This window comes from Dermacentor andersoni, chromosome 6 (assembly GCF_023375885.2).
Source record: "Dermacentor andersoni chromosome 6, qqDerAnde1_hic_scaffold, whole genome shotgun sequence".
NCBI classification, from domain to species: Eukaryota; Metazoa; Arthropoda; class Arachnida; order Ixodida; family Ixodidae; genus Dermacentor; species Dermacentor andersoni.
This window is the reverse complement of record NC_092819.1, coordinates 53,284,988-53,310,000: the sequence shown is the minus strand read 5'-3', so window position 1 is coordinate 53,310,000 and position 25,013 is coordinate 53,284,988. Positions and strand designations below refer to the sequence as shown.

The window sequence follows — 25,013 nt, the reverse complement described above, 5'->3', positions numbered from 1 at the left end:
GTTCGAAAAATGACAAAGACGTTGAGGGCATAACTTGGCGTATATACCGCAAGAAATGCGCAACCCGCCTTTCCTATATTGCGCGCCTGGCAACTCGTATAACACCCAAGTCCAAGGTTGGCTCGCTGGCGATAAATAACGCAAAAGTCAAGCCGCAGTCGCGAAGCGATTAATCTCAGATTTGACGACCCCGTCCGCAGGTTACTACTACATTTCTTTTTTCTCCCTCTCTAGCGCGGCACGTCGAGTGTTATCGATGGCGGCGCAACTTAAGGATCACCTGTAGCCTCTTATATCACCCGAAAAAGTTAGGCGATTTATAACTGCCGCGCCGGCACGGTACCGGAACGTCATTATTCCACCGCGTTTATAGTTTCTCTAAATTTTCGTCCGTACTTTCTTTATTGCTGCAGGCGGGTCCATATTACTGCCTCTTCCCCTCTATCAAGGATCTAATGAGAGAGAAAGAGCTGCTTTTATTCGCGTTTGCGAATAAAAAAAAAGAAGCGAGGCATCGAAATTTTTTTGGGTTAACATCAAGGCATAAAGCTGCCCATAGCCTGCTATCCGCAGGTCACTGTACCACACGCCGTTAGCCTGCTATCGTCATGTGGTACAGGGACCTGCGGATTTATCTTGACAACTTCAGAAAATTATCTCGAAGTTTAGCGCAGTAGCTCGTTAGCGCTCATACCTTCGCATGAATGTCACATTGGACGACTTGTATATATATATATATATATATATATATATATAGTATGTAGGGTGTTTATTTCTTTCGCGTCACCAAATTAAAAAAATACCTGTGGCGCAGATAGCACATTTCTAACCTTCGAGCTAAATCGCTTGGTGAGGCGGCCATTACTTCTACAAGAAATCTAAATGTCCAATTGAATAGTTAACATAATTGCACTACTTAACTTTATAATTACTTTGTGGCAGATATTTCGATATATTAATTGTAGCTAGTGAGTTGGAACGTGTGTTGGAACGTGAGTTTGAACGAATTCTGAGGATGGCACCGGTTTCTAGATATGCGCCGTCACTTGTGATAACATGCACTATTACTCCGTTTACTTTCTAAAGAAAACGCTGTTTTATGCATTGAAGCACGAAAGTAGCTGGAACGCACGAATGCATTTCGCTCGACACTAAAAATTAATATATCTGAACTGGTGTAGTCCTAAGAATTCGCCACAAGTGGATGCATCGCCTTGCGAACTCACCGGCTGCAATTCGCAAATTTAAATATGTGCCCTAAAGTAATTGATTAAAAAGTTCATTAGTGATGGTATGTTAATTATTCAATTAAGTATTTTGACTTTTCGTAAATGTAACGGCCGCCCTAATTTAGCTCAAGGGCTAGAATCGTGCTATTCGTCACAGGCAATTTTTCAATTTTTGGTGCAGCTAAAAAAGGAGAAAACGCCTGGCCTATAGTTTGTATAGCATCACGCAGGACATATGTTGACTACACTCGCTGGTTCGACTGGCACCTAGCGAAAACGCGCAGTCAAGGCGCTCATGGAAAGGAGAGTTCAGCCAGTCATGCACGTGGGATAGGCCACCACTAGATATATGTTACACGGTCATACGGTGTTCTGACTACTTATTTATACGGGTGTAAACTGTCTGTCCCTTAGTTGACTCCCATTTTTGAAAGTTTTCTTCACACCTCATAGTGGAGTACGATCACTCTGATCGGGCACGAGCGGCGGAAGCGTACTCGGTCATGGAATAACGATAACTCTCGTAAAAAGGAGTCAAATACAGGACAAACGGTTGCACCCGCATAAAGGAGTATTCAGAACACCCTTTGTTTTGAGAGTGCATTCGCACGGTGGTACTTAAAAGCGCACTATAGAGAAAATTAATTTGAATTATCAATTAGTAAATTACCATTCTTCATAACCTCTCCCCCACACACACACAGAGAGAGAGAGACTTACAGTGTCAAGAGGCTTGGTAAGCAACACTCTGAAAAAAAGTTTGCGCCCTTTGGGGTTTATCTTGTCCCACAACAATAATCGTCATCTATTTTACGAGCATTTTCTTTCTCTAACGCTGCGCGCCCGGTACTACAGGTGACGATCGCGGCATGCGCGTTATCTGCGCGACATAGCATTCTCGAGAGGAAAGTATAGCGAGTGCAGAGTTTTCTAGAGAAAGGAAACGCAAGCAAGGTAGATGACGATTATCCTTGTGGGACAAGATAAGCCCCAAGGGTGCAAACTCCTTTAGGAGTGAAGGAAATACGCAGAAATGAAAGACTGGCCGCTACGGGTTCCTCGAAGTTCCCGCATCAGCTTGCGTTGACGCCGGACTTTGGCGGCGTCTGGTAGGGTGCGTAGTTAACTCTTTGCCGGTAAATATGAACTAGTACGTCGTGTTCTAAACAGGGCAAATACTGAGTTTTGAAAGACCATTTTCTCAGCTATATCCTAAACTGATTTTGTTTCTTTTTAGTGTCCATGTAGTATACCGGAGATTGGGGGACATAACAATTTCTTCGATAGGTTTGCCGTGGACTGGGTGATTTCGGCGAAGACTGTACACACTGCACACGACATGCCTCGGGCATGGGAGGGGGGTTGGGGGGCGGTCACACACGCGCGCATTCAACCCACATCAATAGGTGGCGCTGATATCGCTTGTGGCACGGAGCGCACGCTTGAAATTCAGGTCGCTGCCGATAGGAGACGCTACATCGGCAAACCACAATGATGCATTTACTCGGCCGCGAATCGCTGTCCACTATCTCTTTCTTCGGCCGGAGAAAGTCGTCAGAGCGAGGCAGTTTTACGGCGCGCTACATTCCGAACTGGCTGTACGTATACGTCGAACGCGTGTCCTAAATTAGAAGCAGGGCTATATACACTCTGCGTCTTGCATACGCCACTGGCGAGCGGGGCTCTTGCATATACCGCGCTTATTTATCGCCTTTTCGCTTATCTCCGTGCATTTAGTGCGCAGTGAACGCGTTATTCTTGCGGGGCGATTTCACGGGCCCCACGCACGCTTTACGCTTTCTCTCCTGTGTACGCGTTCCAAGTGCAAGCAGCTCTGTCGCCTTTATATACAGCTTGTCCAGTTTACCCGCAGCCAGGTTCACCGCACTTCGAGCGTAGACGTGATGTATGTGCGGCGATATATTTTCTCGACGCTCACGCTCGGGGCGCCCCACTTGAGGTCGGTCCGTAGATGCGTCGCGTTGTATACGCGTCGCCGAGGCTTCGGCGATTTCCGCGCGTTCACAGCTTGAAGCTGTATGTTCGCTAGCGATCGCAAACGAGTCCGCTTCGTTTTAGCTCTTTTTGTGTGTGTGTGTGTGTGTGTGTGTGTGTGTGTGTGTGTGTGTGTGTGTGTGTGTGCGTGTGCGTGTGGGGGGGGGGGGGGGGGTGAGTGAGCCGTTTAACGTTTTGAGCGCCCGTAATCCCTCCTTGCGTGCGACTTGCCGAATAATTAAGCCAGTAGTATATATAGGTAAGTGCGCTGCTGGGCGAGATGAGACAGCTTTACGTAACGCGTCGTGTTGTCGTCGTTCTTGCGTTTTGTGTCTATGTTGCGCCAAAGCTGCCACCTCGATTAATTTTTAGTCTTTCACGTTTGGGAAGGGTTAGCTCCTTTTATTCCCTCCTTCACTGCGTGTCTTGGCAGCCACGATGCGGCGTATATGTAGCCAGCCGATATCGAAACACATGTTTCACTCTCATTATATTGCGTTTCCAATGGCTACAGACACGGCCTACGGCGTATACGCTATACAGAGATGAAGTCACCCTTTGAGCGTGTCACGTGATGGTTCTCTTCCTCGATCGTCAGTACTTAAAGACGACATGTATGACGGCGCTGGGGTGTCCGTTTAATTTTAAGCAGTTCGTTGGAGTATAATGTCCACGCCTCTAGGATTAGTTGTAGATTATTATTGTCATAATTCATAAATGTGCTCACGTGTTCGAAACGTTGGTCTCACAGGTGATAAATACTGTTTTTGTTGCTGTTCGCCTGCACGTCGACAACATTCAGTGGCTGCGCGTTAACGACTTCCTTTTTGGGTATCCGGTAACTTTTGGTTCAGTGGATATCTATCTGCACCGGCCGTCCCACCTGTCCCGTTTAGTTATACGCAAAAGCAAGACAGGCGATTACTTCACGCCCGAAGTGACAACCCCCTATGCTCTTTCCACGCACCGAATGTCTCAGGTGGGACGAGCGTTAATCGGACCGGAACACGCGTTTCGCACTCGGCTGGCTACCTTTTCACCGCAGGAGCCGAAGACGGAAACGGAGGCCACTGACTGTCAAAAAAATAAACAAAAAAATAATAAAATAGAAAACTAAAAGAAAAAAAGTCCGTATGAACAAGATCACGCGACAGGGCAGATTTATCTCTGAAGCTGTTCGTTGGAGAGAAATCGGCTTTTTCTTATTGCATATTTGGGAGACGTTGGCGCCTTTAATCGGCCCCGGCTGCTCTTTTATCGTTCTATATAAAAGAGGAGTATCGAAGAAAGTTATCTCGCTCGAGAATGGGAGGATAAAAAAAAAAGCAGTGCTGCAAGCACCAACATCTCCTCAAGCTCCGATATTCATTCATTCATTCATTCATTCATTCATTCATTCATTCATTCATTCATTCATTCATTCATTCATTCAATCAACCAATCAGTAAGTCAATCGATCGATTGATTAGTACTTGACCTACGCATGCCGGGCATGTCTGCCATCGGCAACGATCTTAATTTACGGCTCTTCCGAGGCCTACCACAGATAGAATCAAAACGACTGACGGCTCCGTGCTGCCTTGTGCTCGTTCGACTCCTTAACGTGTCGTGCGCCTCTGAAAGCTGTTAAACTTTTTAGAGCGTTCTATCCATGTGCTGCGTGTTCGTCATATTTTTATTTTCTCTCTCTCTCCGTGTTGCTTCGCGTCCTTGTGCTTTTTCGGAGAACTAGATTGATCGTGGCGGAATGCGGTTTTAAGGGGACGCTGTAGAGTAACGTACGACAAATCAGTTTAAATTGGTAAGATATATTCTTTCGAAACCCTATTTTCTCGTACTTGGCAGAAGAGAGGTGAATATGTATTGGTAGAGAAAATTAAGGCCCAGTTCCGTTTTTTTTTAACTTACGCGAAAGCATTATCATCGCCTAAGTGTGACGTCTAGGAGTGAAAGGCATATTTTATTTGTTTGTGCGTGTGTGTGTTTTATGCACACAATCTTCTCGGGACTTTTCATTTTCACCGTATGTGGCTCCTTTCGGTGTAGCACTGTTGCCCTTGCTTACCGACGAACGTTTGTCTGAACCGGAACCCGAAGGCCGGGACGTTGTCGGGAGCTATGGCGCTACGTCGCGCTTATGCGAGAGCTTAATTCAGAGTGGCCGCGCCGTCGTTCTCGTGTTTGCGCGTCTTTTCTTGCTTTCCGAGTCTCCCCTCACAGTAAGAGCGGCCGCGGAGGTCACAGGTAATCGCTTGGAATTCCCGCGCGTCGTCGATGCAGTCGGAGCTGTGTAAAGCTACGTTTACACGAACCCGTGTAAGGATTGGGAGGTCAAACCAACCTCTCGTAACTCGTTGTCAAGATTGGAGTCGGGCGTGAATTAGATGGTAGCTGGCCCATGCCGTCGTCCAACTTATCCACGCTGAGGACGTTGTTGAAGGGAAGGACTGCTTCTCATCGAGAACGAGGAATATGGGTTTATTTACAGTATCTGCATAAGGAAGTTGCAGTTCATCAGTCTAGCATGACTGCGTGAGAAAATACACTGAGCAGCCGCACAACAGCGGTTTATAAACACTCGGTCCTTCCTCAATCCCTAGGTGAGGGAAACGTTCGACCAGTAGACGAGCCGCCTCTTTGCACGAGGGATTACACACACACACTTCCGCACAGGTTCACGGTCCCCAACCGACGTCAGACGGCCTTCGCAGAACTGGGAGCTGACGTCAGGAACGGCACATCCGATTCCCCGAGCTGACCCCCGCAGCGCGGCCGCCGGTTGTCCATTGTTTTGCGTCTTGAACGGCGCGTGGGAAGGGTCCTACGGAGACGTTCCCTCGGCAACTCCCCCGCTCATAGCAGATCAGATCGGCGGTGGCGGGTTCAGTAACAATAGTTGGTCCGCCGATCGCGTTTAGTCACAACGGCGCCGAGGCTAGAGCGTAACGGTGGGTTTCCAAGAAAAGTTGACGCCGCTGTCGCAACTGGCTGGCAAAACTTGCACCTCAGCGGGCCGTTCTTAACACCCGATAAAGTCGAGTCGAGTCAGCTTGTCGGGCCAAAAATCGATCGTCGGGTTCAAGTAAAACACTATGGCGTGTCGGGACGAGCGAGCATCTAAGCGAGTTCACTCAACTTGCCTTCAAAGGGGTGGGTTGACTCTCCCAACTTCCTTGGTAAGGTACAGTCAACCGCAAAAGCTTACGGGACGCAGGATCTGCCAAGAAGCTGAATTCTCGCGAAGCGTAGTCGCACAGCCTCGAAGTAAATGTTCCAGCATGTAGTAGTACTTCGCCGCCTACACAGTGATTCATCAAGTACGAAGTGTCATGCCTTAACAGTGCAGGAATTCACATTTGAAGGGGAAACCGCATCCCGTAAACTTTTGCTGTTGACTGTACACGCTAATGCGGTCGGTACGTCGGGCTTCTGACTCCACGCGCTCGTGTGGAGTCAGAGCGAAGGAGAAACGGAAGAAGGGACCGCCAGAACCTTCTTCCCTTCCCTTCCCTTCGCTCCGCGACTGTTACCGAACCATCTTACAACTGTTTGCGTGTACTCACGCGTCGTTTTTCTCTCTCTCTCCACCTGCCAGGTGCACCTGTACTTCTCTTCGCTGCCGGAGGACAAGGTTCCGTACGTGAACAGCGTGGGCGAGAAGTACCGCATCCGGCAGCTTCTGCACCAGCTGCCGCCGCACGACTCGGAGGTGCGCTACTGCAACGGCCTCTGCGAGGAAGAACGCCGCGAACTGCGCCTCTTCTCGAGCCAGCGCAAGCGCGAGGCCCTCGGCAGGGGATCCGTCCGGCAGCTACCCGTCAACGCGGCCAGCCTGCCGCCCATCGTGTGCCAGAACGTGAGTCGCGGGGCACTGACTGCGTCCCGAAAAAGAAAACCCACTACGCACTCCCATAAAAAAAAAAAGTGGTGTTCAAGTTCCCGTGCTGACAACAGCACGGAAGACGCGGACCACCTGAGCAGACGGCACAAGCGCTTGTGCACGTCTGTTCACTGGTTCGTGCCTCCTGGCACTCTCTTGTTTTTATTATTACAGCTACTATATGGACACTCCATGCGCATTTCTGCCGTCGGCGTCGCCGTGAGGTTCCGTATAAAGTCCAAGGGCGATAAAATAGTTGCCGCGCGAAGTATGCTGTACGTGCGAGTGAAAGCATGCGAGGGTGAGCCGGCGATCGCGGCGCACGCAACGGACGGAAGCGGGGAGGAAGCGCACCGCCATCCGTCGCGAGAAAGGCTTCAGGTGGATGGTAGAGAAGGGGGGGGGGGGGGAAGAGGCTTGCTACTCCGGGCGGCCTGGGCGGCCGGGCCGCTCCTTCTTGAAAGTCTTCTACAACGGGGACGGAGTATGCGCTGTGTTTTCGCGACTTAGTTCGCGTTGATGCGCACAGCTCCATGAAGGTCAATTCGCTCGCTGCTGCTTCCGCGTTTCCTCACTGCAGTGTTCTGACAGCGAGTTTCCGCGGTCATCGAGTGAGGTGGGTTCATGTTGGCCTGTGCGTGCGTGACACCAAGCCTGTTAATTTAGTTATACTCGCGGACAACTTTATGCGGCTGTGAAGGGAAAGCTACGGAGGCAAAGCGCGCATAAATGAGAGCGCGTCTGGAAAGAGTCCCGCGTTTCAATCCACGTTAAGCTTAGGCTGAGGAAAAGAAAACATAAGCACCTTATTAGCAATAGTTAAATAAGCCAAAAGACACCACTGAGTGTAATGGTTTGCTTATTTTGCAGCTTTTCCCTTCCGCTTCTGAGGAAACGCGATACCGTCGCACGTGAAGCTGCGTTGATTCAACGTCTGTTCCCAGCATAGAGTTTCTCACTACATTACCTAGAGGGAAATCTGGCGCTGCTGCGCTGTGGTATGCATGGGAATGCTGGTATATTGTGGATTCGGATTGGCATCGTTCTCGTAGAGACAGGACACTTTGAAGACGCGCTTGGCAAGTACCCTTCCGTCTGTCACAATGATTCATTTTCTACTAGAACAGCACGTGAAAAGCTGTTTTAGCTTTATTATTACGCGAAAACATGGTTTGTTTAACTATGAGAACTTGTTATTGTGTGTACGACTACATGTTACGTAAAAAGTATCAACGGGCCGCTAAAGTTGGAGGACGGACGACAAGGTTCGCGCTCGCTTTGAAACAGTTGGTCGTCTGTTCTTGCTTTTCTTCGCTTGGTCATGCATCGTGGGTGAGTAAAGATGTAATATGCGTGAATGAAAACATTTTATGAAGATTTTTCTTTGAGAGCGCGTTATTTGCGTAGCCATATCCACGTTTTAGACGAAGCCTCTTACAACACCAGCCAACACGAGCCTCGCAGACACATATACCGTCATTCCCATGACGGCACGGTGCCCCCTTAAGAAGCTCCCATAGACGGTGGCGCCAGATTACCCTCTAGGTGTTATAGTGAGAAACTCTATGGTTCCCAGCAACTGAAAGCCCTGTCAAACGCTGCCGGACTACTTGGCGGGTAACACATGTGCAGCTGCCACGCGCCCGTAGCTTTCCCTTCATAGCAAGAGAAGAAAGTTGTTCGCGACTATAACGTGCCTATGTTTACAAGTTTATACGGCCGATAAAACTACAATCCTTACTTCGTATAGCTCTAGACTAATTTGCTATCACTGACTAGTTATTCATTCTCACTCACTCACTCACTCACTCACTCACTCACTCACTCACTCACTCACTCACTCACTCACTCACTCACTCACTCACTCACTCACTCACTCACTCACTCACTCACTCACTCACTCACTCACTCACTCACTTTTGCATTCGTTCCTGCGCATAAGAAAAATAGAAGAGAGACAAAAGAAGAGAAGACAAATAAATAAGAAGATAAATAGAAAAGAAGACAACTAGAAGAGACAAAAGGACGACAGAGAAGGTAGAGTGTTCTACCTTCTCTGTCCTCCTTTTTGTCTCTTCATTTTTTTCCTTTTGCTTACGCGCTGGAACATGTGTTTGTCTAAATTCCAACTAGCCCAACTCTCTCTGCCTTGCTTACTCTTTTACCCATCCATCCTTCACACATCGGGTCGAAAAACGTCGTTGCCTGAGGGCCGATTGTAGACTCTGGCTATGAGCTCGCGAACGCATACCACGCTGCCACTCTCATGTTTGCGCACTCACTCGCGTATTAAAATCAGTCAGTCGTACAAGCTTATCGTTCACTCAAATTTGGCACGCTCAAGTGTGTAGACACTGCCGGTAACTTTTCCAGACCGTTATAACGAAACATAATTTCGTAGCAAAACTTCGCAGCAACTGCGCGCACTCTTTTGGTGATCCTGAATGTGGCATTCATAAATATCTAGAACAGCACTGTGTCATTCGCTTCTTTTCATGATTTACAATTTCGTCCTTATTTCGGTCTGTCCTGCGATTTAAATTGCGATGTAATTTTACGCGCTTTACGTACACCTCTCTACTTCTGTTCGGCGTATGCTTGTGCGTTTTTTTTTTTCTTCAAAGCTTTATTTTTATCTTCCAGCGATTCGCTCGCAACGGAGTATCTCCGTCGACCATATACAGACGTTGCTTGTGGTAGTCCTTCCGTCGCGCCATATTTTACGACTCTGCGTGGATCTAAAAAACAGCAAGCTGTCGCGGGTCGAAAAAAAGCGAGGCTTTAAACAACCTACAGGTACGAAGTTAAAAAAAAAAAAAGTTCGGACGTGTGTGCAATCGGCAGCGAAGGGCAGGTTAATCTCGATGCCCATCGTCGACGGACAGAGCAGGTCGGCGTCTCTCGTGGCCCGAGGGGGGGCATCCGTGCGACTGTTTCCCGCGTACTCAGCGAGTGGGGCTCCCCCTCACTTTTTTTTACGATCGCGCGGCTGGATATCGCACGATGCGGCGCGGCCACCGCGCCGGCGACCCCGACATCTCGCGCTGGCATTATCGCGCGTGCGCACCCCTCGACGCCAGGGGTCGCTAGCTGTTTGCCTGCCGTTATACATTACGGAAGCTCCGAATTCATCTCTCTCTGTTTTATTGCGTTACAGCTCGCGCACATGGGAGCAGCTGTGAGGGGTTTGCGTGAAAGAGGGATGCATGATGTAAAAAACGGGGGGAAGCGATCCAGTAGTGACGCCAGCGTGGAGAGCCACAGGAAGGGGGGGTGGGGGGGGGGGAGAATGAGTGATCGTGAGCTAAGGGTTGGAACCGAGAACGGTGCGCGGAGGCCCCTCCTTCGATTCTGCGTTAACCGTGCTGCTGGCGCAGTGGCTTGGGTGACCTGTTTCTGAGTGCGAAGGTCGCGGGTGCGACTCATGGCCGCGGTAGCTGCATACTTTCGGCGGCAAGAATGCTCGTGTACTTAGACATGTGTACGGTAATGGACCTCAGCTTGTCAAGATTAGTCCGGAGCGCACTACCTCGGCCCCTATAGTATACCATGCAGCTTTGAAACATTCGAGATCAATCAATCAATCAATCAATCAATCAATCAATCAATCAATCAATCAATCAATCAATCAATCAATCAATCAATGGCGGTCGCTACACAGATACACATGGCGCCTCGATGTCACGGCAGTATTAAGTACTGACATAAGTGCACTCTCACAGAATTCGCAACACTAAACCTCGAATGCCTGCATATCGCGACGCGCAAGCGCACAAGGGACGCGTCAAATACGGCGCTTAACCTGGATCGTTCCGTACGGCATAAAGATCGGTGCAAGACGCTGCGTTATCGTTCTGTGCGTAGCATTATGACGGTGAATTTTGCTATTGCCTGCCGTTTCATCAATCGCATGGTCAACTTCAGTTCATGCGAAATTTGGAGACAGCAGATGGAGTCGCTACGCGTGTTAAGCGTCAGATGCGGACCCCAACGAGCACTGACTAGGACCGCGCGTACCGCAGGGAAAAAAAAAAAAAAAACGCCGCGTGTTAGGCGCCGGGTCCGAACCTCTCTCTCTCTCTCTCTCTCTCTCTCTCTCTCTCTCTCTCTCTCTCTCCAAGCGGCGCTTGTCTCCCCGTTCACCGTGAGTGAGTCATGCAAACCACGCCGACATTCTGTTCGGGGACCAGCGGGGCAACCCGACTCGTGAGCCGGGTCGATACCCCGCGCCCCAAGCTGCGAACCCAGCGCGTGCGGAACGCCCGCCCGGTAGTACGTTGCTGTCGCCTCCTTCTATGACACGACGCCTCGCGCTCTGTGCCATGCACTATACGTTCTCCCGGACAACTACTACTACGTCTTCTCAGCGCCGCGCCTTATACTATACCCACGCGTCGCAGCGGTCTCGTTTCCTTTTTTCTTATTCGCGTCGGCTGCTGCACCGTCGCGACGTGACGTACGGAGCTGTGCCGTTGCCGCCACCTTTGTGTGAGCCCGCTGAGCCGTCGGGACAGACTCTTTAGCGCGTGGTGTGTGCGTGCGTGCGTGTGTGTGCGTGCGTGCGCGAGTGCACTTAACTGCTCGCGTCGTGCGAAGTCGCCTGCCGGCCTTCAGAGCGTGACTCTCGCGTCAGCGCCTTGGACAAGCGTGGGTGCCGAGTGCGGAGCGTATGGGCACCTGCGGTGCGGACGCATGAAGCGCTTTGCAAACACGGGTAGGAGTCAGTTTGCTTTCCCTCGTCTTGGGTCTCACCTTTCTTTCTTTCTTTCTTTCTTTCTTTCTTTCTCAGAGAGCCGCGCTGCCGGGCGGTGTGGTCGCGGCGAGGATAGCACGACGCCCTTGTGCTTCCCCCGTGTGTACACTATAAGAACCACACACTCGTGGTCATAGGAGGTTTCTCGATACTAAATCTACGCTAATTCCGTACAGTGCAGTCGAAGCTGAGAGATGAACGGCGCGGGCGATGGGACAGCAGAATTAAGGGTAGGACAGCTGCACATCCTGTTGTCTAGTCGTCCCCGCTGTTCGCCCCAGGTTGAACGAAAATGAACTTGTAGCCCAGCCTAGAACTCTCAAAAAGCTGCGACTCGCGTCAATGAACCGGGATGAGGAACCGGGGAGTGAGCTCGTCCATTGTCCGCTCGTAACCTTCTTGTGCGCGACACCGGTTGGATTCAAAACATTACTACGGGCAAGTCAATGCATTCTTTCTTGACACGCGTAACGTATTCTCCTTTTTTTCCTGCGGGGATCTGTAGCTTTCAATGCACTGCACGAAATTGACGAGACGAAGTTTTTTTTTTTTTCCTTATGAGTACCTTATACGTTTTGCCCTGGCCTTTGGTGTATGACCGGTCTTTGAAGTCGAAAGGCAAAAGGATTATTATTTTTTTCTTTGTTGCTGGTGGTTTGCAAATAGACGGCGGTTCGGTGTGGGCGTTGCGTCAAGCAATTGTACATTGAATGAGCGTGTCCTTTCAGCGTTTTATGTGCCCTAGACTGAAGTGGACGAATACTTCATGCATCGTTGCTATAAATTCAAGGCGATGGCTGACGATTTGATGGGATTTCTGTTATATTTATCCCACTTGCGCAGGACGCACATGCCGCTCCCCTATCTACGCGGCAGGCATAGATTGCATTGTTTTTCACTTATTCGAGAAAAGTGTGCGTGATTAGACGTATGACGTACAAGGGGCACCTTACAAGATGACACAAACCACTGCAAACTGTAACTTGCTGTCCTAAGTAAAACGCCGTGTTTGCGAGTGCACATATCGGACGCACATGTGACATGACTCAAGGAGGTTTCAGACAGGCTTGACCAATAAATGCAAACTGAACGTGCAACTTGCTTGTCGCAAGAAAAACACCAGGCACACATCACAGAGGCACATATGACACGTGCAAGAGGCTTCAGACAAGTTGCTTCACGAACAAGAGCGAACACCGAGTATAGCTGGCTTTCGTCAAGTGAATAAAAGGTCAGCAAATAAAATTTGCTCATTACTTCGTCGACTGTGCCGTCTACTTGCAGTGCGAGGAGCCCTTGTCGGCGGGTGACATGTGCGTGCTGGCATCGCGCGCGGGTCCCGACTGCGGCTGGCACCCGGGCTGCTTCACGTGCTGCACCTGCGGCGAGCTGCTCGTCGACCTCATCTACTTCCACCGCGAAGGAAAACTCTACTGCGGCCGACACCACGCCGAGAGCCTGAAGCCGCGCTGCACCGCCTGCGATGAGGTATGCCCTCGCAACGTACGCCTGCCGCCTCCGCGCGAGGCGTCACCGAGAAAATGTTTGGTCGGTGCATGGTCACGTGATCGGCGGTCTTTAACTTGGAAGGCGGGGCTGACGCTGTTTTCACGCGGAACGTTGTAACAGTGAAACCTTGGTATGTCGAATTCGCGCTGGTCGAGCGTAGCCATGTGTCGAAGAGGTTTTCTTTAATAAATATTGTGATACTGCAATTTGTGGTTACAAAAACGGTTACAAAAGAGCTACTCCCGGTTCTTTCGCACTGCCTTGAAGTAGAATGGGCAGTCGGTAGTCGACGGCAGAGATCGATGTTGGGTTAGGTGGTTCATAACTGTTCAGGTATGTGGCGCAAAAGATAAGAGGAAGAAGGAATCGACAGAAAAGGCGTTAAAATGATTTGACAGAATGGTCGCTCTTTGTTTCCACTTGTTCTTACCTGTCGCGCGGCGCGCACACCTTGAAAGCGATGGTTGAGAACCTGTCAGGTTTTCGTGTGTCCTTCACGCGACGCTTTCCGTGGCCTTCTACATTCGCCAACATGCCTTTACCTAAGCCTTCGTAAAAATTGACTGTTCATATATGCCAGAGCTTCGCTTTCGTTACTTCCGGCAGTGGTTAAACTCGCATTTGCAGCCCCTTACGTGTGTTCTGCAGGTTTTCGATATGCCCCATCCGCCGTACCACTACCTAGGAACTTGATGCTGTAATCATGATCAATGCCCAGAATGCGGCGCTCGCAGCGCGTGCAGGTCCCCCGATCTCCTCCAGCGTCTCAGAAATTAGAGGGTCCATGTTCAATTCCGGTTGACCTAAGAGCAATAACAGTTTTTTTTAGATGCCACAATAACAGTCCCAGTTTTGCACACACACGTTAATACGCCTTCACCTGCAAAGCTAAATCACAGAGAGTTAGCTTCACCACACAAGGACTGTTGATGCGGATAAGCCGGCTTTGGCTGTAGCGACTATTTAGGAAGCTAAGCACGGACATGTGCTTTTGAGTGAGATTTCGTCGAGTTTACCGCCGTATACCCCCTCCCTTTCTTTTTCTCTCTCTAATTATGCGACTATGTCAAACAGATATACGCCGGACTTTTTAATTCGTGGGTTAGGGGGTAATTTTATGGTACTGACGTAATGTTCTGGAAGTTAGCTTTTCCTAAGCGAAGTATGCACCTTCGCCCACGTGGAGCGTGGCAAAAGGCCTAAAGAGCACCCGTTTATTGTTACGCAACAATGCATATGAGGCGTTCAAATTGCGCACGATTTAATTGCGTGCTACTCAGATTGCTTGCAATCCGCCCAGAGCACCCCAATAGATTCGTCATGGCTGATCCAGTTGAGTGCACCTAGAACTAAATTTGTGTGCGCTACTGCGGAAACGATCTGTTTCAATCACTCAGGAGGGCGCACTGAAGCTCTGCAAGGCTATCTCCGTTGTCTCACCGCTTAGCCCTAAGCGCTTTCCGCGCGTAGCACAGCGCGCTTTGTTGTGCACCAAAGCCAGCGGTGCCGATATCACGCTCCTCGGCGTACAGAATCAAACGCTGCAAGCGGCTGGTGTACTATCTGGTTGTCTGAATCAGGCTCGAACGCATTGCGCCACAGGGCTCCGTGGACGAACCGCGTTGTCGATGACGTTCCGAATAGGAGCAGAGGACTGTTGTGGGACTGTATGTATACCGTTAGGTCGCGACCGCGAAACTTGCACCTGTAGTGCACCTGAGTTGGAGCAGACGACCGTTCGCGGGACTGTACGTAACGTCAGGTCGCGACCGCGAAACTTGCACCTGTAATGTCCCTGAGTTGGAGCAGACGACTGTTCGCGGTACTGTACGTACCGTCAGGTCGCGACCGCGAAACTTGCACCTGTAGTGCACCTGAGTTGGAGCAGACGACTGTTCGCGGTACTGTATGTATACCGTTAGGTGGCGACCGCGAAACTTGCACCTGTAGTGCACCTGACGGTGGCTCGCACCCCCCTCTCCCTCAAACGCAGATAATCTTCGCGGACGAGTGCACGGAGGCGGAGGGCCAGGCTTGGCACATGCGCCACTTCTGCTGCTTCGAGTGCGACCGCCAGCTGGGCGGCCAGCGGTACATCATGCGCGACGGGCGGCCCTACTGCCTGCGCTGCTTCGACGCCATGTTCGCCGAGTTCTGCGACACGTGCGGCGAGCCCGTGGGCGTCGACCAGGGCCAGATGTCGCACGAGGGCCAGCACTGGCACGCCACCGAGGCCTGCTTCCGCTGCGCCACCTGCCGGCAGTCGCTGCTCGGCCGGCCATTCCTGCCGCGCAAGGGGCTCATCTACTGCTCCCTCCAGTGTAGCAAGGGTGCGTCTCTGGGAACGCAGTACAAGTTGCACTAGTGAACGAGAAGCAAGGGGGTTAACCGTGGGGCCCCGATTTGTATTAATGACATCATAAGAAGCCAACAAAGACACTGAAGACAACGCGGGGGAAATTACTTGTACTTACTAATTGAAATAAAGAAATTATAAATTAATGGAATTGAAAGTGAATGACTACACAACTTGCAGCAGGTGCGGAACGATCCCACGTCGTCGCATTACGCGTGCGATGCTCTGCTGGTAGAGCATCGCACGCGTAATGCGAAGACGTGGGATCCTACGGCAAGTTGTTTTTTTTTATCCACTTTCAATTCCATTAATCTATAATTTCATTATTTCAATTAGTAATTGCAAGTCATTTTTCCTGTGTTGTACTCGGTGTCTTTGTTGGCTTCTTATGATATGATTACCCGCCGTGGTTGCTCAGTGGCTATGGTGTTGGGCTGCTGAGCACGAGATCGTGGGATCGAATCCCGGCCCCGGCGGCCGCATTTCGATGGAGGCGAAATGCGAAAATACCTGTGTACTTAGATTTAGGTGCACGTTAAAGAACCCCAGGTGGTCGAAATTTCCGGAGTCCTCCACTACGGCGTGCCTCATAATCAGAAAGTGGTTTTGGCACGTAAAACCCCATAATTTAATTTTTTAATTCATGATATGATTAAGTTGCACTAACGCGACTTGTGTTATCAGTACATACTGCAATGTAGGTGAAATGGAACGAAATGAGCTAGGAAAGGACGGATACATAACGTGGACTCGTGAGCAAAGATATGCGGACCACATAGGCTCGCCGAAAAAGAAAGAAAAAAAAATTCTGCGTAATTCAGACGCACTAATTAAAGTTGACGTATGCACTGGAAAGTATTGATCGCAACGGCCAAGTTTGGACACCAGTTCTAAACTTCGGAAAGAAAGGAATTGACTTTAACGCGGAATCCTGGTCCGTATGCTTCTGCCAATGGGATCAAGTACATGCAGAATGAGATGCGACAGCTCGAAATAAGTTGACACAAAATCGCGCACAGCGTACACCAAAATCGGCGCTTGCTTTATGCGCAGTGTGCCTTTCTGTCCTTGACGCATTTCGTGTCATTACACCTGCTACATGAACTAACGCGTGTTCTTGTCCTTGGAAACCGTTTCGTATTGGCTAGTACTTGCTACTTGCAAAGGACGACCCTGTTTTCTACCAGTATCGGAGCTTCTCCCATTTTATACAGGTGTTCAGTTCTAACCATGAGGGGTTGCGCATGCATTTTATGCTCGTCTTTCCGCAAGATTTGTATGAGAAAGGAAAACAGCAGATAACTAACTAGAAAGCACATTTGAACGAAAGTAACGTAAAGGCTACTTCAGGAAATTCAACCTTCATTACCAACTTACATTACCATGATCGGCTGCCTCAATCCTCATGTTTTACAAATGTAACGATATGGAACTAAAACATAGCAAGATACCTAACTAAAACTATAAAACGAACATTATCTTAATTAACTGAAACATAACAGGGGCAATATACGGCATTACCGCTGGATTTCTTGAAGCAAGTGTATATGCACTTCATGCGGAGCCTTGCTTCGAAACATAACGTACGATGTTTTGTGTCCCCGCCAGGCGATTCGAAGTCGTCTTCTCAGAAGGGCAACGGCTCGCCGTCTTCGAGCAAGGGCCTCGTACAAACCACCGCGCCGACCACGACCGCTTCCAACTCCCCGAGCCGCCACAGCACGATACGGCAGAGCCCGCTGCTCCTGCGGAAGCAGCCGCCGTCACTCGAGCTCGACGATCCGGTGGAGGAGTGTCCCCCGCCACCCCCCCTCCCGACCTCGGGTCCGCCTCGCGAAGACGAAGGCGACATCTCTTACGCAGCCGACTCGACGAGCTTCCAGAGGTACTCCGACTCGGCCTCCTCCTCCCAGGGACACTCGGACACCACGGCCACGGTTCGCTCCGACTCGCCACATTCCGCGACGCGCTCCGACACGCCCGAGTCCCAGGGCTCTCGCCACAGCTCCCAGCATCACCAGCCGCAGACGCCGCCCAAGCCGCGACCGTGTTCGCCAGCGGGAAGCCTGAAAGGAACCGCTGGCCTGCCCACCATCCCGCCGTCTGCGGGCATCCTCAAGAAGTCGGCGAGCCTGGCGTCCGAGTCTCCTCTAGGACGCATGAAACACTTCCCGGCGTCGCCGTCTCTGACGCCCACGGCGGTGCGACACCCCGGTTTTTCTTCGCCAAACTCTCCCGGAAACGTGCGGAGGCTGCTGTCTCCGGCGTCGTCGTCCGCGCTTCAAATATCGGGGCACCACTCCCCGGGCTCGCCGTACAGCCTCGGAGCTCCGGCGACGCCGCCCAAGCCGCTGCTCTCACCCAACGTGAGCAGCCGGAACCTCTCGGCGTCCTCTCCGCGCGGAGGCATGTCCGCTTCCTCATCCATCTACGGCGCACGGCAAAAGACCGTGCTCTCCCAGTCGATGTCGCAGTCTCCCGACAGCCCCAGGGTGAGGCAGCGGTTTCAGGGGACGAGCCCGTCTCTATCCGGTTCCCACGCGGCGGGCCTTTCCACGAGCCAGTGCGGGCGGTTCCCGCCCGGAATCCCGCCCATGTCGCCGATGCCTTCGCCGACGCAGATGGTTCGAGGCATCCTCGGTCAGGGAGACAGCGCGCGTTGCCATCCGCAGCAGCATGCCACGCCCGACCGGCAAGTGGCGTGCCGTCCCCAGGGCTCTGTAGCGGCGACGTCGTCCTCGCCCGGTGACGCCCTGCTCACGCCTACCTGCGGTCGACGCCGCGAGCCCCTCAACGTGTCCGACCTCCGGCTCGGGGCCCTGCTGGCCAGTTCCGAGGTATTTGTCGAGGTAGTCGAGGAGATCCAGAACGGACCGTTCAGCAAGACCAGCAGCCACCACCACCACCGCCTCTCGGGGTCCCACTTTTCCATGCCGGACCTTTCCGTGGGCCACGCGGCGTACAGCAGCAGTCAGCACCACGTCGAGCAACAGCAGCAGTCTTCCTCCTTCGGCGTGCAGGACGACGACGACGGCGACATCAGCGGCGCCTGCTACGCTCCAGAATCGCCGGGCGCCGTGGCGGGCAGCGCGCCGACGTCGCACCCGACGACGCCCAAGGCGCTGTCGGTGCACTTCGACCCAAGCCTGGGACAGGCGGAGAGCGACAACGACGCCGCTTGCAGCAGCGGCCGCCGCGGAGGTTCGCGTTCGTCGCGGCGATCCCGGCGGCACCGGCGTGACGACTCGAGCTCCAGCGAGGGCGGGTACGAGGACGAGCAAGAGGCGGCGTCGTCGTCGTCCTCGAGGATCACGGTCCACTCGCAGCCCAAGTCGCAGCGGTCGAGGCGGGGCAAGGACGGCGCCGCCAGGTCCCGCAGCGCGTCCGAAGGAGCGGTGTCGTCTCGGCGGGAGCGACCCCAGTGTAGCCGGAGGGCGCCCGCCGAGCTTCCGCTCGAGTACGACGACGCGTGCAGCACGTGCTCCAGCTCGAGTTCGGACGACTTCCCGTACGAATTGCCCCAGCGGCGAGCCTACGGCGGCGTGCGGATATCGTACGTAAGCAGTGACGCCCTTGCGGTGGCCAAGCAACGTACCAGGACTCGCTCTGCTGACAAGAAAAGCGCCGCCGACAAGAACTGCATCATTTCATGAGGCACGAGTGCGTGTGTGTGTGTGTGTGTGTCTTAGCATGTGTTTGAATTTCTTGCTTTCGTTCATAAAGTGGCACGAGTATATTTCGTGGTCAGTGCAAAGCCAAGCTTGTTGAACGACATGCTTCCAAGTAATCTTTCAGAGGTGCAAAATGAAAGAGCATGCTAGCCACTTTGCTCATTGAAACATTCCCTTACTGTAATTGGAGGTTTTACGGTGGCACCGCGTGCAGTTTAATGCATATTGCTATAACATTGCATTGTCTCCAGATGATAATTATTTTATGGCATGCTCCTCTTTTAAGGCTGCAGTGGCACTTTGCCCTCTACACTTGACACAAAAATTAATTATGACCATGTTAATTTTGTGGCTTTAATTAATGACAAAGTAAATCACAGCTTGTTAATTCACTGTTCATGAAGCACTATTTTAACACTGAAGCTACTGGCTTTGTGGTGGCTTTGTGGTAGCCTCGTGCATGCATTTGTCTTCATTGCAGTATTAGAGACATGAACAATACACCATGCAATTAAAGAACAAAGTGCGGGTATTCAGCCTATGTCATGTGTCAGCCTTTGTATTGTTATCGTGTTGTGTGTTGTGCAGATGATTATCTGAGTTGCTTTTGTCTCACGTGTTTACGTGTGCAGTATACATGTATTGAATACTCCTGCTGACTTACGCAGATTCAGAATGCATGTGTATGTTAGGTCATTGTAAGTAATCACACCTTTGAAGAATATGTTGCACTGATCGTGAGATATGCAGACCTGTACAGACAAGTTTTAGAGTGTGGCTGCACGTTGTCTTCATGCATACTGCTGAGGTTAAGAGCATTACTTTTTACTAAATATATCAACGGACAACGCAGAGATTTATGCATTTGTAAAATAGCCTGATGCAATGTGACAGTGTTGCCTTTTGTGGCAAGCTGCAGCCGTGATCACCAAATCTGAAGTTTCTGGTGCGACAGCACATAGGCCAATAACTTGTGCTAACCAGGAGCAGCAGCCACGTGGAGATGCAATGGGCTTTCACCTCGAACTAAAATGATGCTACACGTTCCAAGTTAGAGATTGCTACAAGAGTCCTTCTGGAAATGTTTCAAAAGTGTGATATAAAACGGCCCCTGCAATGCCCATTCCTGGTATCCCAGTTTGCGTCAGGACTGTGCGCAAGTAGAACACTGAGTACGAAAGTGACCTGTGGCACGTTTGCTTGACTGAGAAGGCAAAGTACGATCGCAGGTGAACTAGAGAAAAAGGAATAAAAAGTGCAGCATGGTTACATACAACTGGTGAAGTATCGTGGGTATCACATCTGCAGCACCAGCCATGACAGACCATGCTTGCAGAAACGAAAGGAGGGGGAAAAGCGGCTTCATCAGGGTGAAGAACTGTAGAGCCTTGTTAGGATGATAAAAACTGCTGTAAGGTTAGACTGCTTTGGTAAGCGCACCTTTGACGTGAACCGCAATATTTATGATGGGTCTAGATGATCACGGGGAGCAGGGTCGGGCAACAAGACACAGCTAAAGTGCCAGTATAAGCTGTGTCATAGACACACCCGCACTGCCTTAGGTAACCCTCTCTCTGTGTTGCTGAATGTGAGGTATTCACTCTCAACTTTCATAGGCTTTGCTAAATGTTCTGTTCAATTGTTACCACATGCCTTATGCGTCTCAGTGCCAGGCTACAATGTTTGGGAGCTGGACAATAGATTTCGCGTTCTATGAACAGGCCATGATAAATTATATATGGCATAGTTGAGATATTAGAGAAAAGTTTGGCTTGTGAAAGTTCATAGACTGCCCTTCTGTGGGCCAGTACTTGACCAAGGCAGGTACTGAGAGAATGGCATCCTGAGGTTTAACTTATAACAATAGCTGGAAAGGTCATACTTATCGCAAAGCGCTCTTGGTGAACCGAGTTGGTATAATGTTGCAACTCGTTTCATTCAATTCGAGTTTCTTCTTGTTGTCCAACATTCACAACCAGCCAATCCTGGTAATGTGGGTGGAGCACTGCTCAGACGATTGACAAGGTGCAAAAAGAAAGAATTGGAAGAGAATCGTTACATTTTCCCGACCCAGACTCCATCAGCAAGAGAATAAAGTAGACACAGGTACTGAGCATTGAACTTAAGTCTTCTACCCCAACACTTGACAGTTTCCAGGGAACTTTGGTAACAAACCTTGGCTCACCTTCGGCAAGGAAGGTGATGTATCAGGGTTCAGAGCATACGCATGTTAGACGACACCCTATGTGACTGATAATGTGCATTATGGTGCATAATATCAGTGTAGGAAAACAGAAGTGGTAGAGTATAGACCCAGTAATGTAACATAATGCATTTCTGCCTAATGGGCTACAGTCACCAAGAAAGTGGATGACTGAAAACTAGACTGATCGAGGGAAGCCTGTGTTGCTTCCCCCTCCCCCCTCCTCCCAAAAAACCATTTAGTGTTTTTCAGAAGCTTCATTGCTATAACAATTTTACCAGAGTATGTGAACACTCAGTGCAGTTTCATTTTCTCTGTGTAAAAGATGGAAGAATAGGAAGATTGCTTCGCCACTTGGGGCTTGTCCTGTGAGATCGCTTTATGTGAGTACTCTGTCTATTGCAACATTAAATCCGTACCTGACTTGAGACGTTACCCTTTAGTGTTCATTTTCTCCCATCGAATTAACATTACTGCTTCGCTGGCACTCGGATAAACTGAATACTCAGACCGGAAGCTGTTATGTAAAGGGTGGAGACTTTGCAGGACATGTCAGGATAATTCCAGAAACAAAGCCATTCATTACTCAGTTCAAGTTGAGAACAGTTTGACTCACAATAATTGAAGCTCTTAGGGGATGCAGATTTTTGTTTGATTGTTTAATGGTTTAATTGTTATTAGCCCCAAAATGGGGCTAATAACAATTATGCGCTAGTGTACGAACAGATGTGCCCACCACAAAACAACGTACAAGAGTGAGCAACTGGTCCATTTCTGGGTTTCATCCGCCTAATATCAAAGCTGCAAACATGCAGTCGAGCTAGTGGCATGTATTCACAGCATGCCTACGGACATACACAGAAGCTTGAATATAAAACATAGGCATACATCAAGCACTGATGCCGCCACCTGAATATCCCCTAATCAGCACTTTTTTGGCTGCATTGCTTTGCTTTGGAAATCTAGAAACTTTGAAGTAACCAAAAGGTTTGTTTGAATTAAGAAGTTTCGAAGAATACTGCAAGCACTCTGGGCCAAATGAAAAACCGGCACTTTGAGTTAACTCAACCCAGTTTGAATTATTGCGAGTCGATCATACACTGCCTAGAGTGTTCTACTCCCTTTGTCCGCAGCGCATGGCTGCACAGGTGGTGCAATTTTACTGTATTGCACCCCCTCCTAAAAAAAGTTTTATTTTTTCCAGGAACAAGGAAAACTTTTCAAACCATTATGCAGTGAATCATAAGCATTCTGCTTCTCGTTAACTACAAGTTGTGTGCTAACGCATTGAAGATCAGGGAGCTCGTATGTACCCAGTTTTAGTATGGTGCAGGAGGAATGACGGCCTCCTGTGGCACCATGACATCATTGCCAAAGCAAGTGTTTTGTTTTGTATAGTGTACATGAATAACCCCAGCGTAGGGGGCCATGAACTCTCTGGCGTTTAGTTATTTTCGTGTCTACAGCTCTGTGTCTCTGCGCCTCTGCAAGGTCAGCAACCAAACTGGACAAGAGCTGTGTGTGTGCGCGTCATCAGTGAACCATAGATATATGGTTTTATACAAAGTAATAAATCAAATCACTTCTTTCTGCAGCGTCTTGATTGTTATTCACTGCCTCATTAAAATTTCTTCCCATGTTTTGAAGTTTTCAACATTTTGGGATCAAGTTGTGTACCTCGACAGTCACACAACCCGACATGATGGTTCATGAAAGAATCCTCCTGAATTACAGGTTGCTACAGCAAGATTCTCACAACGGATAAAATTTCATGGCCACATACAGCATGATGAAGTGCTGCTGGATTATGCCGCACTCAAGGATGTCATAGATGAACTGCAAGCAGTGAAATTCATTGCACTTCAGCCACACACTCGTCAAGCTTGGAATGCAAATGTGGTGTAGCGAGGTTGAAGCATTACTTTCTCTCATCCGATCTCATCACCCCATGATCCCTTCAGACTTACTGTGCTGTTCAAAGCAACTGATCAGTTTTTTAAGTAAGCACTTAATTGCACAAGTAGTGTGTGTATACATAGATGCATCATAAAGCCATCTCATGCAGAAGTATGTGGAAATGCACATGTGTGCAGAGGACATTGCATGCCACTGGCGGAAATTTCGAAGCACATTCTAGAAGTCTTGCACACTAGCCTCCTGTGTTACTTCTAGAATGCCTGCCCGTTCGTGTAAAATGCAGCAATGCACTTGGCAAACTTTCAGATACTTCATTATAATCTGCATTCATTACACTGAGGTTCAACTGTAGCCTAACAGATGGCAAAAGTGCAAGCAGAAGTGTGGCTATGCACATCTACAAATTTGCATAGATAGTGCTACGCACATTCTGCAAAAGTGATGTGTGCCTGGATCTACATTCAGACACGACAGACACTGTCATAATCATGTTACGGAGTAGGCTATGTGAAGTTCTTATTTTAGCATAGAGATTTGACAAACTTCAAGGCACCATCGGGGAGAGCAAGTCTATGGACATGCAGGGCTCGTCAAGGCTGTCTATAATGTAGGAGTGGTGTGCTTCCAAGACCTTTGGTGCCACCTGCTGGAGCAAGAAGGAATGACAAAGTTGTTCCTGAGCTTGCACTGGAAGCTTTGCCACTTGCAGTCGTAACCATGACACTTTTGCAGTTCCCCCTTTCCTACAATTCCGCTCAATGATGGCGGGGGTGCCAGGTTAAGTGCTAGGTGGCAGGAACAGTTTGTGAGTGTGCTTCAAGGCACGCAGACGCAGCTGCTCATCATGTGACAAAAAACTGCTCGCTCGTGCATGCTGTCATCAGGCAGAATCGCAAAAAAGAAGGAGCTGCACAAGCGGCACGATTATGATCTCGAGTGACGAAACCCTGTACACCTTACAGAGCATGCTCAGAAGCAACTACGTCGTTCCAGTTAACTCCTGTAAGCGGTATCAACAGTCTTGGAGGCACACCGCTTTCACACTCTAGACAGCTGTGACGAGGGCTGTACAATACAAGCACAATGCTTTTCCTAAAGGAAGTACTGTACATGTGGGCGCAGCAAACTGTGCATAAATAAAAAATAAAGCAAGTTCTAAAAATAAATGAAGCGATATGAAACTTAACCTTGCTCATTGTGAAGTACATTATACCACCACTGGGATACACATAATTACAGTGCCTATATGCCATTCCAAAGGGGACGCTATAACATCCATTCATCCATCCATATTGAGATATCAAAAAGCTATGAAACACAGAAACTGCAGACAGCACCAGTAGAATGCCATGTGGCTTTCAAGCAGTCTCATGCTTTGCAGATGAAAGTCTTAAGGGACAAGCTCGCAAAACAGCTATATTTGATGCATTAACATGCACAAGTTCAGACGACTGAAAATACATTGTGAATTCAGACCGTTGTCAATTCGTTGGTATAATA

The 25,013-nt window shown here is 49.7% G+C and overlaps 1 protein-coding gene across 2 annotated transcripts in view; it reads left to right on the top strand.

The window, feature by feature from the left end:
* Nucleotides 1–23,190, top strand: part of LOC126522886 (uncharacterized) — a 380,337-nt gene extending 357,147 nt beyond the window's left edge. For both annotated transcript variants that reach the window (XM_050171729.3, XM_050171728.3), the window contains 4 exons: nucleotides 6,820–7,080; nucleotides 13,142–13,345; nucleotides 15,360–15,696; nucleotides 17,331–23,190. In XM_050171729.3, coding sequence (XP_050027686.2) covers nucleotides 6,820–7,080; nucleotides 13,142–13,345; nucleotides 15,360–15,696; nucleotides 17,331–19,375 — 2,847 coding nt within the window. In that variant the 3' untranslated portion in view covers nucleotides 19,376–23,190. The remainder of the gene's footprint in view (nucleotides 1–6,819; nucleotides 7,081–13,141; nucleotides 13,346–15,359; nucleotides 15,697–17,330) is intronic.
* The last annotated feature ends 1,823 nt before the right edge of the window (nucleotides 23,191–25,013 follow it).